The sequence below is a fragment of the Microcebus murinus genome, chromosome 9 (assembly GCF_040939455.1).
Source record: "Microcebus murinus isolate Inina chromosome 9, M.murinus_Inina_mat1.0, whole genome shotgun sequence".
Classification (NCBI taxonomy): domain Eukaryota; kingdom Metazoa; phylum Chordata; class Mammalia; order Primates; family Cheirogaleidae; genus Microcebus; species Microcebus murinus.
In genome coordinates this window covers 7600571-7615290 of record NC_134112.1, presented here as the reverse complement: position 1 = coordinate 7615290, position 14720 = coordinate 7600571, and the positions used below count along the sequence as shown (strand labels likewise).

General features: G+C 49.2%; 1 protein-coding gene across 1 annotated transcript in view; it reads right to left on the bottom strand.

Moving 5' to 3' along the window:
• PKD1L1 (polycystin 1 like 1, transient receptor potential channel interacting) overlaps positions 1-14720 on the bottom strand; it is a 111146-nt gene that overhangs the window by 36422 nt on the left and 60004 nt on the right. Inside the window, 10 exon segments of the mRNA XM_076006209.1 lie at positions 102-311; positions 679-697; positions 880-1024; positions 2713-2782; positions 2843-2988; positions 4213-4386; positions 6909-7125; positions 7920-8026; positions 10609-10816; positions 13221-13307. Coding sequence (XP_075862324.1) covers positions 102-311; positions 679-697; positions 880-1024; positions 2713-2782; positions 2843-2988; positions 4213-4386; positions 6909-7125; positions 7920-8026; positions 10609-10816; positions 13221-13307 — 1383 coding nt within the window.

The following is a 14720-nucleotide window of genomic DNA, read 5'->3' as shown; positions in this document are numbered from 1 at the left end:
TGCCTGCATTTGATGAGTTCCTAGAAGCACAGGGATTTCCTCACAGATGCTACGCTTTTCATCTGAGGACCTGAGGATATTTGGAAACCTTCACAACTCACCTGTAGCCTAGAAATCCTGTCCCCAAACCACAGGCCAGGGAAGCCATCCCACAAACGACCAACACCGCAGAGTCTGACCAAGGCAGACGGGCTGCTGGTGGGGGCGTGAGTCCTTCCAAACCACTGCTGGGGGCTGCGGCAGAAAAGAACAGAGGCGAGGGGGGTTCACAGACCTCAGCATCTCCACCCACAGAGGGTGTGCCGGTGAATCTCACGTGTCAACCTGACTGGGCTACAGGGTGCCCAGACATTCGGCCAAAGATCACTGTGGGTGTGTCTGTGACGTTGTTTCCGGGTGACATTACCCTGTGAGTCAGCAGATGGTAAGCAGAGGGCCCTCCTGGGAGCCGGTCTGCAGCAGGGCCCGAACTCCCTGGACGCAGCCCCGTTTGTTCCCAGGCAATTCCCTGCCTCTGCCAGCTCCCTGCTGTGCCTCCAGCATCATTTGAAGCTGGGACTGTTATTCACTCTAATTAGCACTAAAAAATACAAAGCTTCACATTCCAGAATCCTTAAAGGAAAGTTAAGAGTTTACTGTTGACTTTTAAGATGATCTGATCAAACCTATGTCAAGTACACTGCAGAAACCATCAGGACTGTAGGACAAAGCGGGACGCCTCAGTTTCAGATGGGCCCATGCCTGGCTCTTAGATGAGACCAGTGTTACTGACCTTTGGCCCAACCATGGCTCTGCTTTCCCGCGCCTCCCAATGGCTGCAGGCCGGGGCCAGACCAGCAGGAAGGGGACTGCGCACATAACCCACAGGAGCGCCGTTACCTTGTGAACGGGGAAGGCAGGGGCAGCTGTGCCCGCTCGCAGCAGTCCCGCCACAGGCCCCCAGCTCTGGGGCTGCACAGGCTGCACTGTCGCCGCTTGCTGCCTTCCTCCAGGTGTCCCCAGAGAGAATGGCTGATGCAGGACGCTAGAATGACAAGGCCAGGCTGAGGTTAATGTCTCCCTGGACGGGGCTTTCCCCGTGATGCTGTGCCTCAGTGGTGATGCAGTTTTCCGCCTTCTCGGAGAACGGGAACAGCCGGGCGGGACGCGGAGCTCAGGTCATCGGTGAGTTCTAGGGGAGGGAGCGCAGCAGCCTGGGGAGCCAGGCCTTTCTTTCGGCTTGGAGGACGGTGGGGCAATGCTGGTGGCCTAATGTCGGCCGTACCCTGCTCTCTGGGAGCCACGGTCCTGCCAGAGGAGGGAATCGGCCAGAGCAACAGGCCGGGCAGAGCCCCGGGTTGGGATGTGCAGAGCCCTGGCGTGGTGTCTGGGACAGAGGGGCACGCTGAGGGCAAGCTCAGCACCAGGAGGAGTTAGAGACTGGAAGACACAGGGAGTCACGTGTGCCCTAACGCTCCCCACAGAGGAGAATCCCACCTACATGAAGGGTACAGCCGCACAGATCCAAAAGGCAAACTGCCAGTCAGATGCTATAGTTGCACCATTGGAAGCTTCAGCTGCCCCATCCCACAGCCTCTTTGAGACCAGGACGGAGCTCCCGCCACTGGGCAGCTCCTCCAAGCCCCTCTGCCCGCATGCGCAAAGGAGCCGGCTCGCACACACCCCGGGCCCTGCTGCCTCACAGCGGGTCTCCCGCGGCTCTGCCAGTGTCTCACTGCACGTGCACGGGCTCTCCAGACCCCGCTGGGCCGCACCCCTTCACCCCCCTGCCTCTGGCCTCTGCTGGGACTCCTGCTTCCTGACCCTCCTGGACGGCCAGCCCGCCGTGGCCTGTGGCCTGGGAAACAGCCTTCCCTCTACGGAGGACGGCCCGGCCAGCGCTGTGGGCCTTGCGTGGATCTTTTCCTGTCTCCACCTCACCCTGGGCCCGACCCACCCTGGGCCCGACCTGCCCACGGCCCGACCCACCCACGGCCAGACCCACCCACGGCCCGACCACAGCCACGGGAGGACGCCGGCAAGCTGGCTGCCAAGCTGTGCACGCTGGGGAAGCAGCCGCTGCTCACGGTCACTGGCTTACCTCGGGTGGCTCCTGCACACCTGGTGTCCTTCTGCAGGAACTGGGGCCTGATTAAAAAAACAGGCAAATGTGTGATTCAAAACCAGGGATATGTTTAAAGGTTACTGCTTTCTTCAGAAAATACTCTTCCTTCTGACTCTGGCAGAACGAGCCTTTCTGAGAAACGGGACAAAGCTAGAACAAGGACTTCTTGATGCTGCCTTCCTGGTGGGGGCTTGGACGACCCCTCCCACCCACCCCCTAGGGAAACACAGCAGCGTGAGAAAACGTGTAACAAAAGAAGTGAAAAGAGCCTTAAGAGAAAAGTATTAATAAACGTGACTATAAAAATATTGAAGTAACAATCAAACTCAAATGGCAATAGCAACTGGAGAAAGCACTCACTACCCATCTGACAAAGGCCTAGTTTTCTTAATGGTTAAAAAGCATTTATGCATCACTCAGAATAAAGGATTTTACAAGGTTAATATTAATATGGGCAAAGGAAATGGACCAACTGCAGAAAATAAAATGGCTTTTTTAAACACATGAAATGGTGCTCAACTTTACAAATAAGAAACACAGTGCAAACTGAAGGCAGGAGATTGGTCCAAAAGGCCCGGGAGAGTTTCTAGGTGTTTTAACGTGTTTACCCCGGGTCGCCTCCGTCTGCGCTGCCCCCGCGGGGCGGCCTGGTCCGGCTGGGGCAGGGCCCGGCGCTTCCTGCAGAGGCAGAGAGGTCGTTGGCAGAGGCCCCTTCACCGTAGCAGTGAAAGGGCTGCTCAGGAGAACAGGCAGGCTGCGGGTACCTTGCTGAGCCTGAAGAGCAGCGACAAGAGCTGGGCCCCCGGAGAGGCCAGGAGGGCGCACAGGAGACTCGCCCCCAAGGGTCCGAGGGCCACGCCGGGGGCGCCGACAGCCAGCAGGAGCTGCAGCGATCCAACAGCAGCCGTTACTTCAACCCGAAAACAGTCCTGCTTATGCACAGTCATTTTGTGATTATAGATATATTTAACATCAATATACACATTGCATTTAACCGAAAGAGCTCTCTTCATGAATCTTTGTGCTTCTATCCCAGGAGTGAAAAAAAAACCAAAACATAAGGAATCATTTCGTTTTCCTCATGACAGATCCTTTTGACTTGACCAAATGTTTGCTGGCGCCTGCTTTATACCAGGCACGTGCCCCACTGATTCAGCCCCTGCTACAATCCAACAAGGCGCCAATATCCCCAAGCACCAGTTAGTAGGACAGGCGGTCAGTGGCCCAAGATCAGACAACTTGTCAACCTCAGAAGAGAGGCCAGCCCTGGTTTCCTGACTGCAGGTCCCAATCTTTTCCCAGGTAGACAGAGCTCTTCCCTTCTTGCTATTGATATTTCTTTATCATCTTTTTACAAATTCTATGAACATGTTATTCTTTTCAAAAGAATTCCGCCCATCCTAATTGTTACCACACCTCTTTGACACCTGGTGCATGTAGGGAGCCCCACACCTGCTGTCCTGTGGGTGGCTCACGGACCCCACCCGAGACGGACCTGTCACCGCCTTCCCCAGCCTCGTCCAGGCCATGTGAACTCAGCTGGGCCCATAAATGGCCTGAGGCTGTCCTAAGAAACAAGTCTGTGTTCCCTCACCCCAAAGCCATGCTGGGATTTTCCTCAGGGAAGGCAGCATCTCCAAATCACTGCTGCAGGTAGTGGCTTAGAATTGATTCTCTACATCCCACGGGGAACAGTCAGACCAGCCTTGCTAGTCCACACTGGCATCCCAAGGGCAAATGTGCCCATCAGAACTGCTCTCTCATGGCCAGAGGATTTGTTTAACATCTGAATGAATTGCCAACCTTAAAAAAAAAATTCAAGACTTTCTCATAAGACGGCCCAGTGCGCCAAGCTCCGTGGGAAAGCCCTGCTCCTTGGCAGCCTGCTCCCTGCCCGCTGAGCGCAGTGGCCGTGTGAGGCGAGGCTGCACGGCGCCACGCAGAGCCCCCACCCTGCAGACCCTGCCTGTCCTTTCCCCGGCCGGCGTCCCCCGTGGGCCCTGCAGGCACGGGTTTAAACCTTTCTCAAAGGACTAATTCCTTGGTCAAGGAGGGCCACACTGTCGGTCCGGGGGCTGGAAGCCCCTGTAAGGAAGTGATGCTCCCACCTGCTCGTGCCCTCCTGCCGTGACCAGGGCAGCGAGGCACGTGTAGACACACAGCAGGGCGAAGGTCACGGCGAGGCGCGGCGTGTGCAGGTACCTGCTGGAGGAGGGCCGGCTGTACACCGAGAGCCAGACGTGGAAATCCTCCAGGTACTCTGTGAACTTGTAGTAGAAAAGCTGAAACAGAAACCAGTGACAGAAGTGCTCTCTGACTTTGGGCATTTACGTGAACAAGCTAAAATCCTCATTATCACCAGTAATCTGGGCAGAGCCCCCACACTTTCCTGGCTCTTCTATCTGGCTTGCTAGCAGATGCTAGCTGGGCTGTGGGTACAGGCCGTGGCAGTGGCTCCTCCTTCCCGCTACCTCTGCAGCCCCCCGCCCTGGCTGCTCCCACCACACTGGACTCCGGCCCACCCCAACCTTCTGCTGGAGCCTCTTGAGCTGTGGCACAAACCTTTCCTCGGCTCCGCTTGTCTGGCTCTCCAATGCCTGCACACCCCGGCTCAAGAGACCACCCCTCCAGAGACTCTGATCACTTCTCTCCTTCCTGTTTCTAATGGACTTTTTAAAACCCCTCCACTCTCAGCACTTTCCCGGCAGCACAGTGAATTTTAACTGGGCTTTGAGTGCACCGAGAGGGGACCGTGTCCGGTCCACCTCTGTTCTCAGCAGCCCACAGAGTGTCGCCACACAGCAGGTGATATGTTGCTTAAGAATACGTTGCACTGAACTAGTTCAACCTCTGTGGAAAGCAATGTGGAGACACCTTAAGGCGATACAAGTGAATCTACCATTTGATCCAGCAATCCCACTGCTGGGCATCTACCCAAAGGATCCAATGACACTCTACAAAAAAGACACCTGCACTCGAATGTTTATAGCAGCACAATTCATAATTGCAAGGCTGTGGAAACAGCCCAAGTGCCCATCAATCCAAGAATGGATTAATACAATGTGGTATATGTATACCATGGAGTACTATTCAGCTCTAAGAAACAATGGTGATATAGCACATCTTATATTTTCCTGGTTAGAGCTGGAACCCATACTATTAAGTGAAGTATCCCAAGAATGGAAAAACAAGCACCACATACACTCACCAGCAAACTGGTATTAACTGAGCAGCACCTAAGTGGTCACATAGGTACTACAGTAATAGGGTATTGGGCAGGTGGGAGGGGGTAGGGGGGGCGGGTATATACATACATAATGAGTGAGATGTGCACCATCTGGGGGATGGTCATGCTGGAAACTCAGACTTGTGGGGGGGTGGGAAAAGGCATTTATTGAAACCTTAAAATCTGTACCCCCATAATATACCAAAATAAAAAAAAAGAAAAAAGAAATAAAAGAATACATTGCACTGGATTTTAAGTTTCAAGTCAATGTAAATAATGCTTGGTGCTCAACACTGTTTTAGAAAAACCAATTATACATAGGACTGGTAGTATGGAATATGTGCAGAATACATTAGCAAATGCCAGCCACCCAGTTTTAACAGAAAAAGAATATATTTTTCTTTGTAACAGGACTGGCCAACAAGTGACCACTGAATCACAGGACACAGCTGCACGTGCTTAAAGATGAAGAAATTAGCAGGCATAGGTTTCTCACCAAAAGTTCCCAAGCAGAACAGCTGGAGAATGAACAATGCATCTCTCTCGCTGTTTACCACGGCCAGCTAAGCGGTCACTCGCATGGCAACAAGTGCCCAAGGGACGGGCCCAGTGCAATCCGGCCTTCAGTTTTAGGTGTTGAAAAACTTCCATATGCTGTGGCTGATTGGAACTCATGTCCACTTCACTGCGATCGTGTTTCCTACCAACTTAGCAAGGTCAGGCCCTAAAATGCCAACGTCGTGAGCCTGCCCCCTCACCACAGCAGGCAGGTGGCAAGGGAAGGGCGGTCAGAAAGAAAGCCCAGTGGCCGGCAGATCTGGAGAGAGCGGGACCATGTGGGCGCCGAGCGCTCACCGCCGTGCGAGAGCAGCCTCGAGACGCACTCACCAGACACGCAGTCACGCATGAAGCCGTTTCCTACAACGTTTTCTATTGCCGGAATAAAGGAAAGAAAATACAAATGCCCAACAGGCGGATACCTAAGCTGAAACAGTGCACATTATATGGCCCTTAAATCATTTTAAAGAAAATTCATGAAGAGATCTCCTCTAAAATGTTGACTTAGAAAGTGTAAAACGCACAGTGTTGTTATTACAAGTGCATAAAATGTGTGTGTATAGGGACAGCTGGAAAGGAAGACGCAAGACTCACAACTTTCATAGTCGGTTTGTGAGATTACTGGTGATTTTGTCACTTTCACATCTCCTGCCATCCTGGCCCTGACCACACCTGGAGTATTCTGTTGCTGGTTATTTAGGTTGTTCAGGATAAACACAGGACACTGAGAAGTCTTTAATGAGGGGCCTTCTGGACACCACAGACCGCCAGCAACCATGAGTTCCAGAGATGTTATTACAGCCACAGTCAAAGGAAGAAAAGCAATACTGCAATAGTTAATAAATGGCAAAGGTAATTAATCCATGCTTGGATGGCCACTTAATGCATCATTTAAAATATAAACATCTTGAAGATTAACTAAGAGCTAATACCATTGCCGTAAGATGAGTTTAAAGAGATGACTGCAGTGAGAGAGGCAGAGCCAGGTGCCGAGTTCCGGCGTCGGCTGGGACGGCCTACCTTGCGGAGGCCGAGCCCCCCTTGCAGACAGGTGAGCTCCCGCGCCACGCGGCCGTCGTGCCTGCTGGCCGCCAGCCAGCACTGGGCAGGGAAGAACCAGGCCTGTCCCGTGCACAGCGCCTTCACCATCACGTGGCTGAGGAACCAGTCCGGGGAAGGCCCACGGCTGTCGTGCCAGAGGCGGATCTTCCGCAGCGGGCCCAGCTGGCCAGGAGTGCTGGCGACACACAACAGCATCTCGTCAGCAGAGGTGTGGACGGCACGGTCCTGGCACGTGCCAGCACTGACGCCCGCCCTCAAGTCACTCAAGGTCACGAGAGGCGGATGGGACATGTCAACAGATAACTGACATGGAGAGTGACGTGTGATGCCCCTAAAATATGGCCAGTGGACAGTGAACCCCACTGAGCAGTGGCAGGGCACACCGGTCTTCAATACCCATTCCTTTCCCTAAACAAAGTCACTCAAATTTTCTAGTGTTTCTGTGTCTGGCATGGGTTAGTCTGAAGTTAACCTTTTATCTCCTAATACAGGTATAATACTCCAATAAATATTACTATAAATGAAATTTTCAGAAGAAAAAATAATTTAGTTCAGTACTTCCATATTTTCTAAACCATCAGGTGCTTGACCCCCCTCTTGATAAGTCATTTCCTTCCTCTGTCCCTACCATCCATGTGACATCATGTGTTCCTGCTCTTCCGAATTTGGGGTGAACCTAATTAATTTAAGCAGGTTTAGTGACATAGGAAACATTGTGATTATGAATTTTACTAACATGCGAAATCCATGTCTTTCTCTCCCTCCATCCTTCCCCCCCTCACACAAACACACGGCTTAGTCTACTCCAAGTAACAAACTGTAAAAATACTTGATAAAATTGTACGTGACTTGATGCTCCCTATTAGAGACCAGTGCCACGTATTCTCCTTTTAGCATTTGTGATGAGCCTACACCAATCCTGATCCGCCTCTCTTTCCCACATGAAACAGCTGGGATGTTTCAGAATACCTCAGGATAAAGGTGTGTCTGGAATTCCTTTCAAACAGGGGCTTCTCTGGACAGTAGAGCTCTTTGGTTTCTGAAAGTCCACTTTCACCACATAAAACAATGTAAACCTTAAAACAAAAGCACGGGATATTTCACAGAAGACACAAGCGACCAGGGGCTTCCTTACACGTTCTCCCAGCCTCCCGTCCTTCCACGAAAGCAGCAGCGGCTTGCTGCACCCTGGGCCTGCCCGGCCCCTCCAAAGCCCCGGCTTCCCCGGAGAGACCTGGAGGGGGCCCGGAAGTGGAGCCTCATGGGGTTGGCTGGTTTTCACGTAGTTGATCCAGAAAAGCCAGATCCCAACTGGGATCCTGAGGGCATCTGTTTCCTCAGGAGAACACGACAGTGGCTGCATCCCCTTCCTCCCTCAGCCTGGCGGGGACTCGCTGGGAGGCCTGGACACCGGTGTGCAGCCGGGCAGGGTGGGCGCAGGAACACCCTGGGAGGAGCGTGCCAGTCAGGCTGCGCTGTCACTCGCTCCTCACTGGAGTCCTCTGTGACATGGAATTTTACAATTCGGATGTAGTGTGATTTCTCAAGCTGTCATTTAAGAACCACAATTATTTCTTGTTTTTGAAATCTTTCCTCAACCCAAAGTATATGTGTTTTTTTTCCCCCTTTTTTGTAGAGATGGGTTCTTGCTATATTGCCCAGGCTGGTCTTGAACTCCTGGGCTCAAGGGATACTCCTACCTTATCCTCCCAAACTGGTGGGATTATAGGCATAAGACACACCCAGCCTCAAAGTATATATTTTCTTTGAGTAATTTATAAATGGTATTTGGTGAACTTATTTCTAGGCACCCCACCATTCTGTGACTGTGATGAAAAGGCTCTTGTTTTCAAATACATCTTGCAAATAGTTATTGCTGTTTTACAGAGATCATTTTACTGACTTTTTCCTCAATCATGAATCCAGCAAGTTTATTAAACATTCTTATCAATTCTAATTATTTGAAGATTCTTTTGCATTTGCTTTGTAGGCAACCATATCATATACAAAGGCCCATCTTTTTCTCCCTTTCAAACTTTATATTCTTGTTTTATTTCTCGCTTTTTTGTCTTCACCAGAGTTTCCAGCACAATGACAAACAGTAGTGATGACAGCAGACATCCCTTAGAAACCATCTAAAGCTTCACTATTAAACATTAGGAGTGCTGTAGGTAGGTACTCTTTGTTAGGGTAAAAGCATTCCCTTCTGTATGACATGCATTGTTTGTGAATTTATGTGTGTGGGTGTGTATATATACACACATATATATATTTATATATATAAATATATTTATTCATAGATAAATATATTTATATAAATATATACTTAATATATTTATATGTAAATATATTGTATATAAATTATAGTATTATATATATTTTATATATACTAATATATTATATTATTATATATAACATAAATTATATTATTTATATAAATAAATTGATATAAATATATATTTAATATATATTTATATAAATATATAATATATAAAATATATTTATATATAAATATATAAAAATATATATTTATATATATATTTGGTAGACCATATAAATACATGGTTGATAGACTAAGGCAGGCGTCCTCAAACTACAGCCCATGGGCCACATGCGGGTGTTTTGCCCATTTGTTTTTTTACTTCAAAATAAGATATGTGCAGTGTGCATAGGAATTTGTTCATAGTTTTTTTTTTAAACTATCGTCCAGCCCTCCAACGGTCTGAGGGACAGTGAACTGGCCCCCTGTTTAAAGACCTTGAGGACCTCTGGACTAAGGGCATATAGTCACTAAGACTGTAAAGCTTTAAAAACTATGTTGTGCCCCCAACTCTCCTATTACACAGTGGCCCTCCATCTCCCTCGCCCCCCAGAGAACTCTCCCTCACCTACACCTCCTTCTCCACACCCCCAGTGCTACGGACCCCACAGGGCAGCCTCGGCTCCCTCAGGAAACGGGAGCGTGAACTCCGCGTGCAGAGGGGAGCTGCCCCTCTCAGACAGCCTTCCAGCGGGATGGGCGTGGGCGCCCCGCTCACACACGGCTCTGCCTGGGCTCCAGTCTCCGTCCCCGCAGACCTGGCCTCCACGACCCGCCCTCAGCACAGGGGCCCTGGGCTCACGCACCGTCCCTCCCTCCTCCTCCCCCCGCGCCTCACGCCCTGCTCCCCTTCGCCCTCCATCAGCTCCTCTGGGAATATTGTCTTTAGCCCCAGACCCCCCACTAGCCAGGTCCCCCCTGTCCCCAGAGTTGGTCCTGACCACTCTTGCCCTTTCTGCCCTAGATCTACCTCTGGGTAGTGGGTACTGGATTCACTCTAACTCAGACGAGCACAGCCCGGCCCTCAGCGTCTCCAAGATCCACCCAGGGACAGAACAAACCTCCCGGGGCTCTTTCCACAGTGAAGACAGAGCGAGAAGGGAATCGAGCTGGAAGCTTCGGAAGGTGACGGGGTTCCACTTCCCGCCCTGACAGATGCCCAGGTGGCGGAAGGGCAGCAGGAAGGCAGGTGAGCCTCCACCCCAGGAATGAGACGGGGCCGCTGTGACGGGTGACAGAGACGACAGGCGAATCGTCACACTGTCGCTTCTGGTGCCACCCTCATGCCTGCTGATGCCTTTGAGATGCCACCGGAGTGCCCACAGGACGCTGAGCTACCTTTGCGGTGAGCCTGGCCGGGGCCCGGAAGCCAGTGTCGATGACGACTGCGTACAGCTCGTGGCCGGGCAGGCGCGCGTCTTGCAGAAAGATGTACCCAGTTTTCTTCATTTCGTAACGATCTACTTGTCTGCTTTTAGCAACCAAAAATCCATAAAGAATCATAAAAACCACAATAAAAATGCTGGGAAGGAGGTTTTCTGTGTGACTGTAAACAAAAAGAAAGATATAAACGGAATTATTGAAGGAAATAGACATCTTAGAAAAAATTGATCCTCAAACCCTGCCCCCCCTGCTGGTGTCCCCTTGCATGTTCCCAAATGCACAACTGCTGAGGTGAGAGGGCTTTGAGGGCACAGAGCCGCCCGAGGTCCAGCGCCCGGCACCCTACAGCACGGCCTCCGTGCCAGGGAGCTGTGCCGCGCTGGATCTGGGACTTTGACTCTGAGATACGGGTGAGAACGCTGCTCTTGCTGCTATGATACGGACTGAGCAATACAATTATGTAAAATTCTTCAAACGTGCAAGTGCCACAAAGTCCCTGCCTCCCTCTCCTCCTAGCAGAACAAGGCTGGGAGGTGCTGAAGATGTTGTGGGGACCCCCCTCTGCTTCCCACCTGCCCCTGTGGGTGGTGCTGCTTATTCTCTACCTGCAGGCTCTACTCACCTGCTCTCAGACACCAGTCCTGGCTCTGGGAGACAGCAATGACCCCCACAGATGCACAGAAGGATGTTCATACCCAACTGCTTGTGCTGGGACTCTGGCCTAACACAGGGTTCTGCCTGGACTCGTCTTGCAGACCTTTGGTGGGATCTCAGAGGGCAGGCATTGGACCCCATGCTGCGTGGGGATGTCGCTCTCCCTGTCCCGGCCACAGTGCTCTGTGACCCCATCTGAGGGTGGGCTCTGCTCTTGGTGTCTTGCCTGGCACTCTTCTTCCCCACCAGGATGGAGCCCCCTCAGAGCTCCACCCCACCAGCTCAGCAGGGCGCTTGCAGCCACCCAAGCCCAGCCTGTCCTTCTTCTCACTCCCGGACTGCTCCCTGGAAGCTCACAGATTCTGGCCAGCAATCCCAGACACTACTGCTCCTGTGGGACTTCAGATGTTGTCTCTGTCTGGACTTCCCCAGGGATGTCCTCCCCTGCTTCGCCCCTACTCCAGTAGTATCAGTGCTGCAGGAACCACAGTTGAGGCCACTGTCCTCCCACCCCTGATCACTGGATGGCTGGTCACCTTCTCTGGGCCCTGCATCTGTTGCATTAGTAATTAACATCTTATTTACTAATTATCTGACCCACCAACTAATCTAGAAAGTAATATCATTGATTAAATGTAAAGTAAGGCAGAGTTTTATATTACATGAATATAATGGAAAACTTTTAATACTTAACATGCCAGAAAATGCAGACTTTACCCTAGACAGTCATTCAACAAATATTTACTAAGTTCCTGCTTAGTCAAGTGTTATGTTAAATGTAGATGGGCACTGATGAATAAGACAGAGAAGGTTCCTGCCCACATGGGCTTATGCTCGATTTACTCATATTTCAGAATCTAAACATACTCATTCAATATAAAACAATGGCTATGAAAATAGGAAAAACTTAAAATTTATTATCTAAAATGGGGCACTTCTGAGAGAGAAAGAGGGAGCTACTAATAATTAGCCTACAAGAATAAGCATAACCCAGGACAGGCAAGTCAGGCAGTGTCTTCACTGTAGACATTAACCCAAACAATAATAATTTACCAAATTCACACTGAACTAAAGCCAAACTTAAAAGTAGAAAACTATGCTGACTTTCTTGTATTATAAATCTCTTGTCAGTGAGAATAGACAGACAGTTGAATATAATATTCAACTATATAATAACTAAGAGACATTTACTAATACTCATATTTCAAAAAACAAAATGATATGGAGATACCTCAAAGCAATACGAGTAGCATTTGATCCAGCAATTCCACTACTGGGCATCTACCCAAAAGATCAAAAGTCACCTGCACTTGAATGTTTATAGCAGCACAATTCACAATTGCAAAGCTATGGAAAAAAACCAAGTGCCCACCAATTCATGAGTGGATTAATAAAATGTGGTATACGTATACCATGGAGTACTACTCAGCTTTAAGAAACAATGGTGATATAGCACCTCTTGTATATTCCTGGATACAGCTGGAACCCATTCTACTAAGTGAAGTATCTCAAGAATGGAAAAACCAGCACCACATGTACTCACCAGCAAATTGGTATTAACAGATCAACACCTAAGTGGACATACAGGAGTAACATTTATCGGGTGTCGGGAGGGTCGGGAGGGGAGGGGTATATACAACCACAACGAGTAAGATGTGCAATATTTGGGGGATGGACACGCTTGAAGCTCTTACTCGAGGGGTGAGGGGGGCATGGGCAATATAAGTAACCTTAACACTTGTACCCCCATAATATGCTAAAAAAAAGACATTTACTAATATCCATATTTCAAAAAACAAAATGATAATAAGTAACACAGATTTCAAGCATCCATTGAACAATATATGGACATTCTGAGTGGAGACTAAAACAAATAAGGTCTATTAAGTCTTGATTTAGAAAATGTAACTTACCTCTGTAACTTGGAAACGTCACTCACTTCAAAACGGGCATTTGGCCTCCTTCTTAGGACAGAGAATGCCGTGGCGAGGCGGTCATAGCTACGGGGGAAATGCTCGTTAGGACACCAGGCTGTTTACAGTGTGACGGACACTGGTTAAAAGACGTACTAAAAGGAAGACAAATTACAATAATTATACCTTTATGATTTAGACTCGGTTTAAAGCATTCATCTAAAGCCTAGTTAGAAACAAGGGACCCTTCTGATATGCCAGACGTCCTCACGTCCGAATGTTGGGCACACAGCTCCTTCAGAGCCTGTCCTGAGATGCCGGGTGTCACAGCGCTGCAGACTCCAGGACAGCCCCTCCAAGTGCAGCTGCAGCCTGAGACACTCAGCTCCAAATCACAGCCAGCACCCAGTCAGACTCTGTAAACCTTTGCCAAGTGTCAGTTCCTGGCATTACAAATCCCATCACTGGTAACTCCTACCCTGACAATCACTATAAACACTTTTTTTTCTTTTTAACTAAAACCTATCTCACCCTCATTATCCTGTGAGTGGGTCACATATGTTTTTGTACCCCTGGCTCATAGAAAAGTGTCTAGCAGAGAATGGTATATAACAGAGGATGAATGATTGTATTAATGCATTTATCAATAATTTAATATTGAAGCACAATATCAGGACATTGCCAGTAAGTTCAAATGTTTGTAGCTATGGCATCATATAAATTTCAGAGTGCAACATAAGAAAAGCAATAAATAGCTATTAATATGAATTGCACTGATATGGTATGATCTGGACATATTTGCCTCCTGGAAGCCAACAAAAAAATGCAATTTCTTATGTCTTAATTGTTCTGAAGAAGGAAATGACTATTTATATTTCTAAATATGCCTAATGATTGCTGATCTCTATCCTAATGAAAAGGTAAGGACAACAAAAATGAATGAACTGTGCCTATTATAGAATTGTTAGTTTTCGAGCTAGATGATAAAGAATTTCTAATTTAATGACATGACTCATATTCCCAGTCTGAGAAGACTGTTCATGTCCGTGTGGAGATTTTGCTTGCCTCAAAAAGCTCACCTTCACAACTGGGTGGGGGTGGGGCGGTACGTCTTCACAAACACGGGGCTGGCAGGGCCTCGAGAAAACGGGGAGAGCAGAGGGCCCTGCCTGATGGCAGACTGCACACTCAAAGGAGGTCAGCACCTTCACGATAACAGAACTGAGGGAGTCATCTATTACCTATCGACTCATTTCTTCAACAGACATTTACTAAACACCTACTACATGCCAGTCACCATGGGCATGGACGCAGGGGCAATCTACAAACCAGTTCCTGCTCCTCTAGAGCCACCCAGAGTGGGAGGACCAGGCCACAAAAGGCATAGGCTGGAGTGCCTTGGCTTTGGGAGGACAAGATTCAGAAAAAGCTCCAGGCTGGGTCACATGCAAAAGAAAATGTAGTCACTTACTAAAATCCCAATTCGTTCTCAACAGTGTG